The 16,749-nt window shown below is 36.2% G+C and overlaps 2 protein-coding genes across 2 annotated transcripts in view; both read right to left on the bottom strand.

The window, feature by feature from the left end:
- The window catches only part of LOC133515651 (uncharacterized), a 40,588-nt gene that overhangs the window by 6,591 nt on the left and 17,248 nt on the right, over positions 1 to 16,749 (bottom strand). Inside the window, exons 9-13 of the mRNA XM_061848221.1 lie at positions 12,769 to 12,951; positions 12,144 to 12,328; positions 7,073 to 7,234; positions 3,850 to 3,985; positions 140 to 368 (exon numbers count right to left, since the gene is read on the bottom strand). Coding sequence (XP_061704205.1) covers positions 140 to 368; positions 3,850 to 3,985; positions 7,073 to 7,234; positions 12,144 to 12,328; positions 12,769 to 12,951 — 895 coding nt within the window. The remainder of the gene's footprint in view (positions 1 to 139; positions 369 to 3,849; positions 3,986 to 7,072; positions 7,235 to 12,143; positions 12,329 to 12,768; positions 12,952 to 16,749) is intronic.
- Positions 11,542 to 16,535, bottom strand: LOC133533866 (uncharacterized). The gene is made up of 4 exons (XM_061872945.1): positions 14,776 to 16,535; positions 13,852 to 13,892; positions 12,769 to 12,907; positions 11,542 to 12,328 (listed from the first exon to the last, which is right to left on the bottom strand). The coding sequence occupies exons 1-4, from the start codon at positions 14,831 to 14,833 to the stop codon at positions 12,075 to 12,077; spliced, it is 492 nt and encodes a 163-aa protein (XP_061728929.1). The 5' UTR covers positions 14,834 to 16,535; the 3' UTR covers positions 11,542 to 12,074.

Raw genomic sequence — 16,749 nt, 5'->3', positions numbered from 1 at the left:
TTTGATGTGCTTGTTTTGGCTTGTATATAAATTCCATGTGACGTGTACGTAGTACTTTACTCATCTGGCCTATTTTCTGAATAAATGTTGAAGTTGAAAATAGCGTTGAATCACTCACATTTCCTTAAACGTGACTTACCTTACTTCACCGACATAGGAATTGATTGGCGCTTCCATGACTCCAGTGCCGAATCCAAGTAGGATATTAGCCAGGAAAAGCGTGGGCAGGTTCCAGCAGAAGAACATGAGGAGCCATGCGCACACATGAGGCAGGTTGGCGATGAAGTTGGCCTTCTTCCGACCGCAGTAGTCCACCATGGGCCCGGAGAGAAGTGCTCCGATAGGCTGCGCTAGGAATGCTACGCTTCCTGTAAATTCAGTGACATGCAATAAAAAATCGACCATTCTGTCAGAATAGGCGAAACGGGGGCTATGGGTAAGTATCATCATGTACATTACAAGCATAAGGTAGTACAGTAACTTGTATGTACCGCAGCGCTTTGTACGTCTTTTAACTAAGAAGAGATGACTTATTGCAATAACTCAAAAACAGTTGGATCGATCATGTTCGCTATAGTTTTCGTTGAAAATATTTATTAAAATTTTACGATTTTTTTCATAATTTCCGAATATATTCATTTTATCAAAAATGGTTATTGTAGATCTTCATTAGTTTTGAAATACCTATCCAATTATCCCCACACCATTGAGATAACGCGAAAAAAACCTGTATGGAGGTACCTTAATATTTTTTTACATTATTTTACAAAAAAAATAGTCTTGTACCATTCTGTCGCCATGCATGCATGCATGATTTATGTATCCATGCCAAATTACAGCTTTCTAGCACTAACGATCATGGTGCAAAGTCGCGGACGGACAGACGTACCCTATGGAACCCTAAAAACTATCTTTTTGGGATTATAATACTAGTATAAGAATGTTCTACTGACAAATGACTCTTGCCAAACTATATATCTAAAAGTAGGTAGTACCTAGTGTACCTACTAGCACTACAGCACAATCGGAATAGAACAAACCTCGAAATTTCTTGGACAGTCCTGATATGGGGTATGTATGTAAATTAAAGGCCTCTTATTCATGTCTATACCATATGAGCTTTGGGGCCCTCGAGGAATCGCAGCCATCTTGGAATATGTGTACCATCCTGGAGATATTCGCGATTTACTCAAAATCTACGTTATCTAGGAAAATATGGCGTAAGACAACATTAAAGCTTATTAAATTCTACACAAAAAGTCCTAGATATCTTTGCGAAAAAAATACCTCTTGTTATAGAAAATACTTGCTGAATCCAGGTTAAGCCTTATACTCTTCCAGAGGACATTCTTTAATAGGAAACTCGGAGAGATACGAATTCCACTTTTGTGTATACATTTGTATATGACCTACCCCAATATCAACATTTTGCTTGACCGCGACTTCACCAAAAAATAGGTAGGTAACGTTAACATGGATCCCAGAGATTGTATGTGTCAAAAAGCTTTAATGTTGTCTTACACCATATTTTCCTAGATAACGTAGATTTTGAGTAAAATGAATTTCTCCAGGATCTTACACATTTTCCAAGATGGCTGCGATTCCTCGAGGTCCCCAAATGTCAAATGGTATGGACATCAATGAGGGGCCTTTAATTTACAGACATGTCAAATTTCAGGACTGACCAAGAAATTTCGATGTTTGTTCTATTCCGATTGTGCTACTAGTGCAATTTAGCTAAAGCGATCCCGTAGGGAATACACTGTTGGAAACTATATGATCAAGTACGAGTACTTACGAATATCACCATATTTACCCAATAAATATATATGTATACATACTATTACATTAAAACTGGCAATATCAACATTACCTACTGTTTCTTTAGCTTTAAAATGGCCATCATCAAATAATTGTAGTTTCCGCCTACATTAAAGGTCATTACCAAGATCTTTTTGTCAATAATGTTCTTTTTTTACTGCAGCACCGTCCCATCTTCATGAATAACAGATAAAATATAAAGTAGGTATATTTATATAATTTATTACGGCGTTATTGCTTTATAGGTGAATAATTTTTGTTATTTTTTATTGTAAATTACTATCAGTATACCGACTATACTTGCGAGTATTACTTAATTTTAGTAGGATAGTTCCTTTATCGGTGAATTCGAAAATTACAAACATTCTAACTACGACTAGGTACGACTGGTGCCAAACTGTTTTGTTAGGTTTTACATGTTTAATGAACGAACATTACTGACAATTTAGTTTCTTTATGGTCTCATTTAGGTACATACTAATTGCTGGAACTCGTGACAAGGAAAGTGCCCTTAAGGCCGACTTGATGAATAATAGTCATTTGGTTAACAAGAGAGAAAATTATTTTAAGTCCTGAATAAGAGAAAGGATATATTCATATAGCACGCAGCAAAAGACTTAGAAGGCACGAGGTGTAGCATATACAACTTACCTCAGCAGTGGATTAATATTAAATTAGAATTAAAAAGTTAAATGTTATAAAAAAATAATCAAAGGTTGTCTGGAAGAGATCGCTCTTTAGCGATAAAAGCGCCTGTTGTCTACGTCTTATCAATTGTTTTTTTTAAGCTGCAATTTTTACTGAGGTGTTGCCAATAAAGAGTATTCTATCAAATTTATCTATCTATTCATAATTTATAAATGACTAATTGCGTGAGAAAAAGTAACTAGATACCTATATTTATTGTGCAAAGGACGTGGGCTGACAATGTAATTATTTATATATATGACTGTCTCATCTCAATTATTCAGCTGCAGAATCACGAATACGTATGTAGTACTGAACCTAAGTAAATATGTACATACAATATAGGTACATTGTTCGTAGTTAAATGTAAGTTGTATTAGAAACGCGGAAAACAATGCTGAAAACAATCTGCACAAACCTTGAAGGTGATAAAGTGTCGCTGAGGTATTAAAGATTATTGAAATAAACCGTGTCGGAGAAAGCTATTTATCTGACCGATAACATGCGAGTAAAGTTCATGGTCGACATTTCTCTAATTCTAAATAGTTCCTGTTTGCTTTCCGGCTAATGATTCCATGATCGAGGCAAAACCAGTTCTAGCCAAGTTCACTAAATAATTCTTCAAACAAAGATCAAGATCTGCTTGTTTGCCGTTTGAGGAAGTCTTGTTAACTAGAATAAGAGCGCATTGATAAAATTAAAATCATAAAAACTTCACTCTAATAATTTCATAATGGATATATACAGAGGATTACTATAACCAACTATAACTAGCTTAAATCTAAAATAGGCCCTTGAGGCATTGTACCAAGAATGCTGGCGGCATTTTCTCGTTGTATTGCAATACTAATACGCTGTGCGAGGAAGCCGCCAGCACTTCGGTCACCAGTTAGGACAACCAGACGCCTCGCGATTTCTGAAAAAAACTTGTGTGCGCTGGGACACCATGGACCTATAGTTTCGATAATATAATTTCATATTACCCTTCTTTGCGTTGGGCTGTCGGGTAATTATTAGATAATGTGGTACTTGACCAAATTTTGTTTTATTGATATCGGTAAAAATAATCAATAAACCTGGTTATGACGAATATAGTTAATCGTTATTTAATGCGAGATCTCAGTTTGGGGAGAATTGCTAGTTATAAATGGTAGGTGCCTTGTTGTTGTTGATTGAAATTCACTATTGGAATGGTTCAATGATTGACCGGCACTTAGCATTTAGCTTAACTTTGAAGGCAAGGCCAAAAGTTACCATCAATATTTAATTAAGTGGGTACAGGTACAGCTAAGTCCCGTAATTTGTTATAAGAAGCATAACAACGTGCCCTCGAAAACTTACCGAACCATGAAGCCTGTCGTTCATCTAAAGAAAGGCCTTCAGAAGCGTTCAGAAGATCAGGCACTGCGATAGTTGAGAAGCTGATAGCCATACCCAGGTCCAGCAGCAGCAGATTTGGAGACATGCATGCTACGACCTGGAAATTCATTACAATGTTGTTATTACGTTTTAACTAAATTTTGAATAATTAGTGAAAACTAGTTTTACCAAGGGAGTTCATGAGAATTTGTTATGACTAAAACTCCCAGTTAAAAGTAGTTTTGACCGAGGCCTTACGGAAAACTTGTGTTAACTAGTTAAAATGCGTTTTCACTGAGGCGATACGGAAAACAGGTTTTAACTAAGAAAAACGCTTTTTCACTAAAAAGAGGGTTTTACTGTGACATACGAGTATATTGCTCAATTGTGAATAGAAACGGATTAGGTACTTTAAACAACTTTTACTGAAGACGGTAGGTCACGCCGTGAACCTAGAAACCGCGTAGCTAAGTATAAAGACGTTTAACAATTGCTTAATTACTAAATAAAAGCATAGGTACCTAAGTATAATAAATACCACCGCAGCTTGTGTGCCAGCAAGTTTATCTGAATCTAATGAGTGGTATGTCGTATGAAATGTGCTCATTACAATTTTATAAATTTTATTACTGTTCATCATTGACTTATTATTACTCTGGAGAAGCCATACCAAACAATGAAATTGTCGGAATCGTAACCTGTATCACGCTACCAAAACGTCGTAAGTGCCGTAAAATTCATGGCGCATACAGATTCACTCTTTGGGCACAAGATTTTTGTTTCACCCCTAGTGCTAATATTGATAACCGAGTAATCTTGGGCGTTGAGTTTCGAGACTTGCGAGGGTCTCAACGAGGGATAAACAAATTTGCGGCCGAGTGAAACATTTTTTTTTGTTTTCAAGTTGATTCCCGTTATTATAAGTATAGGATATATTTAGTTTATCTATTACTTAAATTTTGAGTTAGATCTCCCGCCTATTATTAACTATATTAGGTAATTATTACTAGGGAAATCCATAAAGTATTGTCGTTTAAACAAACAACCTTAAATAGGTATACTATACTCGGTCATTCGGTATATAGATACCAGCTAACGTAATATGCTAATTTTCGCACTAGTAAACTATATTATGCCTGTATCTATGCCCAAAGGAGTTATGGAATGTGAAAAAAAGCTACAGGTCACTCGTGACCTACAGCTTTTTTTTAATTATGTCACTAATTCCTACGAACCAAGTAGATATAGAGTTTAACTTTTAAAATGCTGACGTTTATATTTTTTGTGTATGTTTATAAATATTTAATTTAAAAGCGGTTTGAAATATTATTATTACACATTTTTCAATCATGGCTGAATGCCAGATGGGTCTGTGCTCTCGATGCCTAACCCGTCAAAAAATGACAATGTGGCGGACGAATGTTTGAAATGTCATCGTATTAAAGAATTATTTCGATGAATATTTAGTTTTTTTTTTTTCGCAAGTGTAAACATTGTGTTTTTCACTCCGGCGGTAAGAATATTGCAAGCTCGGGTCTTTCATTCCCTCCAGGCTGCGACTGTCGGGAATTAACACCCTCGTTTCCAATGTACTATAGAGTCATTAGGTCATATTAAGTTTTAGGCATGCAAACCCTATGGAATGTAATATACGAGTACAGTAAAGTTACGCAATCAACCGTAACAACGGACTGCACGATTTTTAATAGTAGTTTTATTGCTTTCTCGATAAGGCCGTTCTCTCTAACACAGGGAGCTACTGAACATACTCTCTTTCATAATAAAACTATTATGACCGGACTGGAATGCTATTGGAATAGATGTGAATTGGGCATGATTCCTAAAGTTTATCTCATACAATGGATAACTTCATGACCACTCATAAATCAAAACACGATTGTTTAGGTTTTTGACAAGAAAATTTGATAAGTATCACTCAACATAAATAAACAATAAGCCAACTAATACCTGCGATGTGACTGATCTCAATCGACTTATGGCCGGTCCTTCCGCAGATTCAATTTTAAACTTGTGCACCATTGTAATTCACAATCAATTAACAATATATTTGACTGTTTAAAATGATAAATAATACTTTTAATATCCAATGATTCATTAGAGTCAAAGTAGAATCACCCCAAATGTGTTAATAAATATGAAACACTCTGTCATTGTTGTTAAAATTTGAAGGTAGAAAAGATTGATTTTAGATTGAACGCGAGCAAGACAAGCGTTCACCGTAGCCCGGCGACGTTCGAATGAAGGTTTACGCTGAACCATACGATTAAATATGTTGATGTTGTTGTTTCACTACTGTTAGTCAGTGTTAAATGTATACAATCAAGATATTATACCTAACTAGTGAAAAATACCTATAGATGGGAAATTTACCCATTCATCTGAAAGCGTTGTTTATACAATAGCATGTCGGATGATAAATATGTAATATTGTAATTTTTACAAGAAATGGTTGGAGTTTATTTTCACAAGAGCTAATTTAATGTATTTATAGATTGTACACTTACATGTCTGCGTTGTTATAGCTACACATTTTTCAGAAAATACCCAGACGCTTCCGCGCCACTGGATTTGCAATAAAATTGTAAGGGACTAAACAAGATCGTGTTCTTGTTTTTTTTTTGCCTGTACACGTTCCACTGATGAGCACAGGCCTCCTCTCATGCTACTATTAAATATTTTGGTGCACATGCCACGGCCGCTGCAGGAGACCATAGAGTGCACCGACACCTGACTGAAGGGGGCGAACCCCGTGCCGTGTTTCGGAGGTTCCGGGGTAAACTGCTGAATCAGACAGAGAATTTAAAGGAGCCACGCCGTGCGCTGTTCTGTCGCCTATATAGTGATAAATGTTTAATTTTATAAAATGTATGTTAGAGGCTTAATGGGGTGTCCTTGGTTCCTTGGCGACGACGCTGGGATATGTCTAAGGTAGGTACATCCAAATTAAACAACTGTCGTCGGTACAACGGGTTCCCCCAATTGTTATGGTATAATATATCACACATGTACGAGATGTTTCACCCACGGATGCTTGTTCTTTTCATTATCACACATTGTTGTAATATGCAGGTTGTCAGCGCTCAGTAGATCATTATATGCCAATAGGGCTGTTTCCATCTACAAATCTTAGAGCAGATTTGTATCCCAATAAATTCTTATGGATTATAAAACCACGTTAAACTACCTTTAGTGGACCTCTAATAAGCATATTTTTGTAAATATTGAATTTAAAATATCTTTTAACACACGTCACGTGACCCAAGTCGAAACGTCGTCGAAAAGTTGAAGATTCTGATGACGTCAAAACTCTCGGTTTGACAGTTCGATCAACCAAGCAAAAATAATACTAAACTGCATTCTTCAGATTAATATTGAAAGTGGGTACCTGCGATTATTTCAAACTCTTGCTACTCTACTTAAATTTTTGCGGGTATTTGATGAGAGGATGCAAAACGAATGATTACCTAGTCAGATTTACAGAGAGCAAATTCCTTTGTAAATTTGCTGTGGGATGAGTAACAACTAAACAATTAAAACAATAAATGTGTTAACAATGTCTTGAAATGTTACTTACTCACTGCGTGATTAAGATTATAAACAGAATGACGGGCAATCAGACTGTATTAGTCGTAGAGCTCAGTAAAGAACAATAAATTAAGTAGAATTGATAATTTAAAGGAATTTAAACACTGCCTTCAAGGAAAAGGGACCAAATATATTGTGATCCAATTAAGGATTAATTAAGGTTTCAAGTATGTGCAAAAAATGTAAAAAGGAAGAAGCTTCCTGCGGATAAAAAGGCATAGATCGTTGTTGTTTGTGTTATTTTTTTACAAGCTTTTATTTAACGTGCCCTGTTAGTTAGAGTGGGTCAAATCATGGAAGCTAGAGACCCACTCCCTGATTTCCAATTGAGCAGAAAGTTTGCATACACAATGTAATATTACGATGACAGCTGATCACATGATGGAGACAGAAGGTGGCCATGGGAACTCTGTGATAAAACAACACAAACTAATTGTGTTTGGGGTTGTTAGAATTATGTCGATAAGTATTAGGTGCCTGTGGAAAGAAAAGTAAAGTCAGCAATAAAAGCTTGTACTAAAAGTATTTTTTTTTGCCAAAAACTTATTTTAGAGTTTACTCATGTCATCTGTATTTAACGACAAATATACAATCTAAGTGAAGCCTATTTAATGCAGCCTGCTATTAATACCCGCTAAAGCCATGGCCCTATTATGAAAAGTGCAAATTAAAAGTAAAAATATTGCGTGTAATATTGTGATATTCGTGGCTAGTACCTAAGGTTGCTAGACCACCTGATGATTCACTGCGGCAGTCGTGACCTCTGAAGTGTATCAAATGGTCATAGGATACAGTATCTTCTTCTTCCTCGCGTTGTCCCGGCATTTTGCCACGGCTCACGGGAGCCTGAGGTCCGCTTGACAACTAATCCCCAGAATTGGCGTCGGCACTAGTTTTTACGAAACCGAGTGCCATTTGACCTTTCAACCCAGAGGGTAAACTAGGCCTTATTGGGATTAGTCCGGTTTCCTTACGATGTTTTCCTTCACCGAAAAGCGATCGGTAAATATCAAATGATATTTCGTACATAGATTCCGAAAAACTCATTGGTACGAGCCGGGGTTTGAACCCACGACCTACGGATTGAAAGTCGCACGCTTTTACTCCTAGGCCACCAGCGCTTCTATAGGATACAGTATCCGCTTCATATTTATATATTAGACGAATTGTAAGAATGTTTTTCAATACACAATTTACCTACGTGTACTGAAAAAATAACAGTTTTACATTATACCATGTAACTAAGAAAGTAATTACTACATAGGTACGTGGTTTATGACATCGTCAAAAATTAGTCACGAATTCGTTTGTCAACGATTTGTCTCATTTTACGTAAATGATGTTGCCACAATTGCCGCTACATACCTACATATATCTACGAGATATTACTACCTACTCAACTTAGATTAGATATTAAGGATATAGTTTATGTAAAGGTCGCCAATTAGGGTCATTGTCGTGGTTATAGCATCGCCTTCGTCCTCGGTCCTCATTGCCTTAGATATTCTACGTAAGCTATAAACTGAGTTATTATATTATTGATACGAAAGACCGTTTGATTGGCTAATTTACTACCTTATCACCTCCTTTTGTACCTTTTTTAATGTGCACACTATTCTTAACAGTGATTAATAAGTGACTAAAAGTTTGCTTAGACTTTGTGATCACAAGATTGCGATGTGCTTAATTAACAGGACAGTAGGCCAGTAGCCTTCCATATTCTTTCCCCTCTACCAAAAGTCTCAGATCTGTTTTCTGACCGACTAATTAATAAATAAGTTTAAAATCATTCTAGGTGCGTGATGATTTTCTTCATGCAAGCAAGCGCTCTTTTTGGGTGTAAATAACAATTGAACATATCTCATTTAGAGTTGGAATAGAAGTTCATATGTAAAATGTTATTTTATGCTTTATGCTCAAGTCAGTCGAGAGGAAAGCCAAGAGAATCATTAATGATGACGATCTGACGAATGCTCGACTCCAAAGCCTGGAGCATCGTCGCAAGGTTGCCAGCCTAACGATCTTTTACAGGATACATTTCGGTGAGTGTGCCGAGGAACTGCACAACCTTATTCCTCCGTCCCCATTTCACCATCGGACTACCAGACAATCGGCACTCCGGCATCGCTTCATGGTAGGTATTCCACAAATACGCACGAAGCGTTTTGCTTCAACATTCCTTATGCGAACTGCCAAGGAGTGGAATGCCCTGCCCGAGTCTGTGTTTCCGCATGAGTACAATCTTGGTCTCTTCAAGGCTAGGGTAAATAGGTATCTCATAGGTAAGCGTGCTCCACCGTAGACTGCATCATCACTTACCATCAGGTGAGATCGTGGTCAAACGCCTGCCTATCTTTACATAAAAAAAAAACGTTTTACTGCCAACTGTATACGTATGGATAAAGAGAATTTGAAACTGAGGTGGATTGTCAAAGAAAATTTTGTAGCCACAATAAACTTACTGCAATCTTTCGACACATGATTAAAACTTTAAGCTATTTGACTTTGATCCTTATTCTTTCACTGATACACGTATGTCTAAAATTTGTTAAATATCAAAAAGTGGCGCCATCTAAAAGATCAAAAGCAAAGGTATGGCGGCATCGTTTTCGCGATGACGCCACATCCTTTAGTCGATGCCCGGTAAGATGGATAAAACTGGGGCTACAAAATTTTCATTGACAATCCATAAAAATAAAATCACGCTGTCTAGGAGGTTTAATCGAAAACGCTGCCTAATCCGTTAAAGCTATAACAACACAATGTACGGTAAGGTTATCTCTCTTTCTTTCTTTCTTTGGTCTACAAAAAAGTCCTCGAATGGTATATGTCTATCTTTTAAGGGAAACTTACTATACCCATTCTTAACAACTAGAATAAGATCACATAATATGTGGTAAGTATTTGCAAAGCTATTTACATGAATACAGTATATTAAGCATTTCATACAAATTACAACGGTACCTTACACCATATAAATAGAAATTAATATCTTAGGAGTTTTCGTAAATTAAAAAATTGTACGAAATTAGTGCTTTGTTAGTGCCAAATTTTGCCACGGCATGCGCTGCGACAGCTTTACGCTATACGGCCCGATTCAAAGAATGAGATACGATAAGTTCTGGTTTAGATAAGTTCTCATTTAGATATCGTTTGTATGTCGTATAATTGACAGAAGCAGCTCGATTCGGGCAACCAATGTCACTTTGACGTTAGAAATATTGTAGATAGATCTTATTGGGATCACAGCGGAATCGAAATAAACGTCAATTTTGACATATCGTTTAGTTATCGATATTTTAAAGATCTTTCCAAGATCTTGAACGCGTATTAATCATTCTTCGAATCGGGCCGATACACTTCGCACGTAGCCAATAAACCGCAGCCGTAATAGTGGCATCTGATGTCATTTGCTGGAACTCTCAAGCCACGTGGTACGCTATCTCAGCGGTAAAGCGATACTGCAAATACCGACCTCTTATTCGTTTAGGTAACTGGACAATTAATTAAACATATAACCGAGAGATGGTGCTGTAGCAACTAGTAGTGCGGCTCCTTAGCTCGATTTAGTATGGAGGTATGGTCCCATCCGGCAGAAAGCACGAAACTTGGCATGCATATTGCATATGAAACATGGCGAGAAGTTATTGTTTATTTTCCACGGCCTACATTTATAGATATATTTAAGAAACTGTTAAAGGAAATGTTAATAGATTTTTTTTATCACATCATGTATGATTTTTTTTAATGGTAATAGTCTGGAGTAGATGAAGTCAGTTCTTTGTTGATAAAAATGATAAATTAATAACATTTAATAGCTTTAACATGCCTAGTAGCAGTCTGTCTACCAAAATAACCATAAAACATTAAACGTAGTGCAATACTAACATGTGATTGTTCCTGCAGATATTAGGTAAGTTTGTAAATGCGTAGTAATTGTTTCGAATAGATATTCTGGTACCGCAACCACGTTTCCAGTACATTGCTGCTGATAAATTTTTAAAAAATTAATTATGCGGTCACAGTTAAGTGTAACTTAAAAAACATCTTAATTAATGATTACACTAATGAGTTCTATGTCTGGTTTAATGTATCGTATTAGATTTACACACTGTATTAGAGATGCGTTTTTGTTTTAAGTGTGATGGCAAGTATGGAGTGTGGAATCAAAAGGAGGAAAATCTCTTATGGCAGAACTATTGCAAAAGTGACCAGCTTTCAGCTTTAAATAATAGTTCCTAATCTCCCCGGTTGTGCTTGGTAGGCTAAGGGATTACATGAACCATAGAGGTATAATAATATAGAGATGAAATGGGGGAGGGGCAACAAATAACCCGACCAAATTACGTAGTAATATCCACAGAGGAAACTGGGGACCACGTTTGTATGGAGAATCGGCTGTCCCCTTTCCTCTTAAGAGGGAAGTATACCACGTGATCGTCCATACAAAAAGAGAAAACGTTTTTCCACTTCTAAATATTTTCCATTCTCTGTAGGGAGAGGGGGGGGGGTCACTTCTCTCTGCAGCTGACTGTACATTCATAAAACTTCTCTATAGCTTTGCTGTTATCAGGTAAAGACTGCGATTAACGCTCACTTAATCAGTTTTGAATTGCGTTCTTATTTTTAAGTCCTTTGTAATACCCTGCTTTTAAGTCTAATTTTTGAACATCGTCTGGATCCTCTTCATCAACATTGTTATCATCGAGTTGCACAGGGTTGTAATCATCCGCGTCAGGAGTCCACTGATCCGAGTCCAGTTTATGTATCGTTTCTGCATTTTCCGTAACAGTTTCTGTATTCTCCGTAATTTCATCTTCTGTACACGGGCTTGTTATGGTTATTAATTGGAAATCTGTGAAAAAATCTCTTATTAATATAACAAATAACTTTTAACTAAAAAGACTTTTTATAACCAAAAAAACCAAGATTTATAACCTTTCCCAACTCAAACTCGGTTAATAAATATAGGGCAACCTTATCTGTAAGTTGGTATACATAGGTGACAAATTGCTCGTTGCGCCATAATCGCAATAAATATGTGTACCCTGATAAGAATATTGGCTTTATCATAATTTCTGTATAAAATATCACAGTACGTCGTTGTATAAAATCACAGTATATGAAAATATTCGTGGAAATTAGACAAAAACGCTCGTTTGGTTAAGTTGACTGGATTGCACTGTGGCCCAGTGATGCTATCATGCACACAGTCGTGCGTTAGCGAACAGCGGTCCTCGACCTTGACAGAACAATACAATTAGTTAATTTATGTCATAATGTGGTGAATCCTACTAGTGCCATGGTCGCAGTTGTACTCGTACAGATCGCAGGCGTCGAGGAAGAGGCGGATGGTCCGGCCGTCGCCGTCGACGCCGCGAGCCTCGGCGCCGTCATGCAGACACGACTGTGCCAGTGAGCAGTGGTCCCCTTCCTTTAGAAGACACGATATTATTACATTAGCTATGTGAGAAGTGCCTGGGAGAAATAAATGCGGTGATCGCGGTCGACGGGACAAAACTGTATTTTTTTTTAATGGGTCAAATTATGTATTCGTAATATACAAATAACGAATATCTGGTGTGGCATATGTTATTCAATTAAATTGTGTTTTGATGAGTAATATCTACTCGTAATACAAAGAAAATTGACATGCACATGCACCATATATGCACGCTACAATTAGTATACTTCCACCAAATACCGATATTATGGAAGGTAGAGGTAAGGAATACATTCTCCATGTACAGTCACGTCTGAAAATATCGATACGAAAAAAGTGCCAAAAATATGTATACACTACCTTAATATAATATGGACAATAAAGTCGTGTATACATATTTTTGGCACTTTATTCGTATCAATATTTTCAGACGTGACCGTACCAATAAGTGTCCGCCAAAGGTTATAAATTATAACCTTAAAGATGTTTTATTTTCAGTATCTCATTATTAGTTACATTAAATCTTTTCTTCAAAGGACTTAAATAAAAACAGGAAAAATGTGTCATTGTTTCACTTAAATACGATGCTGGACGATCACATTTACCGAGTATAGGGATACCATACCAGCATACCCTGCTCACGTCTCGTGAATTACCTGTTTACCTACTGATACCAGCGACAACTTAGTATAATGTAGCTATACTCGTACAGCATCTACTTTAATCTGTCGAATTTGCGGCTACATAGCATTCCCTTATCTTTTCTGAATAGACAGTTTGTCATTCACCCTTACTTTAATTACAGCTGCAATTACAATATTGTTTACTAATTTTTTTTTTAAGTCAAGTGAGATGAGATTAACGTTTGATGAGAATTAGATAGCGATGATGGTAACATCCATTATATTTGAATGTACGAAAGTATTTATATTTACGTTTAACACATGCGCCTGAGTCCAACTCCAAATGGTCAGGGCTGAAAAAAACGACGATTAAGTTTGGTGTAGGTATTGAACCAAATGTCGTATGTGGTAAAAAATAATCGATTCAACTTTCAATGTTATGTTTATATGTTTCTTTGACTTAGCCTTATTATGAGTATATTACTACACACAGAGGCTGGGAAAAGAAGAGTTGCAGGCTAAGTAGATATAGATAGAGGTACGCGGCTGGCAACCCCGTTTACGTTTCTCGCCGAGATTTGTATAGAGCTTCTCTCAAACTTGCAATGAAAAAAAAACAAATAACAAAAATTGTAATCAATTTGTTTTATTCATAGGTTTACGTAGCTAAAAACAAATTACGAAACTACCTACTATTATTTGATGGTTGAATGCCAAGACGTTAAGGAGGTATGTAGGTAGAGTTGTGAAGTTAGGGCTTGGCTCTACAAGAGATCTGATACCTTTTTGGCAGTGCGACCCTTGTGGTTTCGTCATGTTTTTGATGGAATGTAAATATTGTTAATATAGGTTAACACTCTTCAATAAAAAACAATTTAGTTCTTAACTGTCATTTTTTTATTTTTTCATAGCAATCGTTTTTACCCACCTAAATGAGTAAAAGTAAATACTCAGTCTACTCATCTCTACGCAGGATAATTACTAATTTTTTATCAGAAAATTTAATACACCTAAGGAATTTAATTCAGTTTATACTCGTAGTGTTGGTTGAGCTGCAAAATACGAGTAAGTAAAGTAGGTATGTAAATACGAGTATACGTTTCACAATACGTTAGTAAACGATTTCGTAAATTCAAGATTATCCGAAGCAATTTTGTAAGTTACGACCTATTTGAAATAAACAATGTTTTTTTATTCCTAACTTTATATAGTAGAATTTTCATTTCCTGTACTTACTGGTAATAACAGTCTGTATCATTTTCTGCCCCACAAATGTTTTTCTTATTACGTTCATTTCTCTAATACATCTCGGAATAAAATGGAATGGGTAAAAGAACACAAGATAATGATAAATTAAGCATTTCTAATTAGTTTTCATTGATAAACGACACTACTTTGGGCTAAAAATTGTTGGTTTGCATTGTGAAATTATTTTCTCAACAGAGTGGGTAATAAAAATGAAATAAAATAAAAATACAATCTTAAATAAATATTTGAAAAAGTCGTAAATATTTATGGTACAGCCTATACGCCTGCTACCTATTTTACAATGACATGGTGTGAATTAAAATTATTCTACGCATGATGTCTGATTTTAGGAAAATTATTTTTTACTACTTATCAAAATTTTCACAGATTTTTTTTCTGGTTAACTTAGGTTAGATTAGGCCAAAGGAAATGTTATCATTATTATTTCCTATTGCAGTGGGTGTAATACATACCTACAGGAATCGATTTCAGCAGATTTTAAATAATTAAAGTATGTAGGTAACATAGATTTAAATTTAGAACAATACCACAGTTTTTTTTGTGGTAGGTTTCTCTCTTATACTCGTATTGTTTATCTCCATTAATGTTTTGATATTAACCTATCTTCACGCATTTCTTGCTTTTGGTGTATGTGTAGCTGTGGCTTCAGAAGTTCAGAGTGGCGACATTCTATAGGGAGCGTGCATGAACTATAGGAGGCAGCACAGGAGCCGTCAGATTTTTGGCGCGAGGCGTATATGTGATTTTTATTATTCCGATGTAGCCCAAAAGATGGCAGAACCTACTATGCACAAGAAAACACGTGACGTGTAAATGTACATATTTATGGTTCCGATTCAGGCCACAAGATGGCAGACCCTCCAACGCGCACGGTCCCTATAGCGAGTTCGGTGGGCGAGCAGCGTGGTGCCCAACTTCCAAGTTCAGGGGTTCGAACCCTGTCTTTAAAATGGGTAACTAATGATTCCCTTACCGATTTTTAGCAGATTATTGATTCGCAGATAACATGTCACCGAATATCGTATCGTTTCGCAGCATTACCGAACGTTAGAAGGTCTCCGTTTGAGCTAGGGCGGAAATGCTTTCGTATCTCCGGATCCGGTATGGCCCTTTTTATACATGTAAATATCTAAAGGTACCAAGATACCTACGCTCAAAAATAAAAGTACTACGGCAGTCAATTAAAAGCCGGCATTATTTTTAGAAAGCGTATAAAAAGTATTGACTGTTAAATTTTTCTAATACCTAATCCATAAGGATAAACAAGTGCTCGTGTTGATAATAAATATTTTTTCTTGTATCACTAATAATAATTAAGGTTCAGTGGTCAGCTGATATCAATAAGAGAGAACTTCTACTTAACAAATACCAAATGATCACTGTATATCTACCGTCTCTCGGCAAATGGTTTCGTGGGTAATTGTGATGGGTACCAAACTATCATTCTGCAAAAAGTAAATTTGTGTATTAATTTTCTGCTTAATGACTACTCTTGAAAATGATTACTCTATTCAATGAAATTCTTCTAAAGGTTAAAATGTTGCCATAGCGAGTCTTATGGTTTCGTAAATAAGTTATCAGATCTCTTGTAGAGCCAAATTTCTAACTCTACAACTAACTTAACAAACTCTACACCTTAGTCAAAATATGTGGCTTGGCCGTTTCGTTACTATAAGAACTATTGTATGATAAGAAAAATTAATAGTGAATACAATTTTCACCTTACGCCCATGAAAAATTAATAGTGAATACAATTTTCACCTTACGCCCATGAAAAATTAATAGTGAATACAATTTTCACCTTACGAAACGGCCAAGCCATATATTTTACCTAAGGCTTAGAGTTTGTGAAGTTAGGACTTGTAGAGTTAGAAGCTTGGCTCTACAAGAGATCTGATAACTATTTTTACAGTGCGAGCCTTATGGTTTTGTCTTGGCAAC

Source organism: Cydia pomonella, chromosome 2 (genome assembly GCF_033807575.1).
Source record: "Cydia pomonella isolate Wapato2018A chromosome 2, ilCydPomo1, whole genome shotgun sequence".
NCBI classification, from domain to species: domain Eukaryota; kingdom Metazoa; phylum Arthropoda; class Insecta; order Lepidoptera; family Tortricidae; genus Cydia; species Cydia pomonella.
The sequence above is the reverse complement of the archived record's forward strand: the minus strand, read 5'-3'. Positions and strand labels throughout refer to the sequence as shown.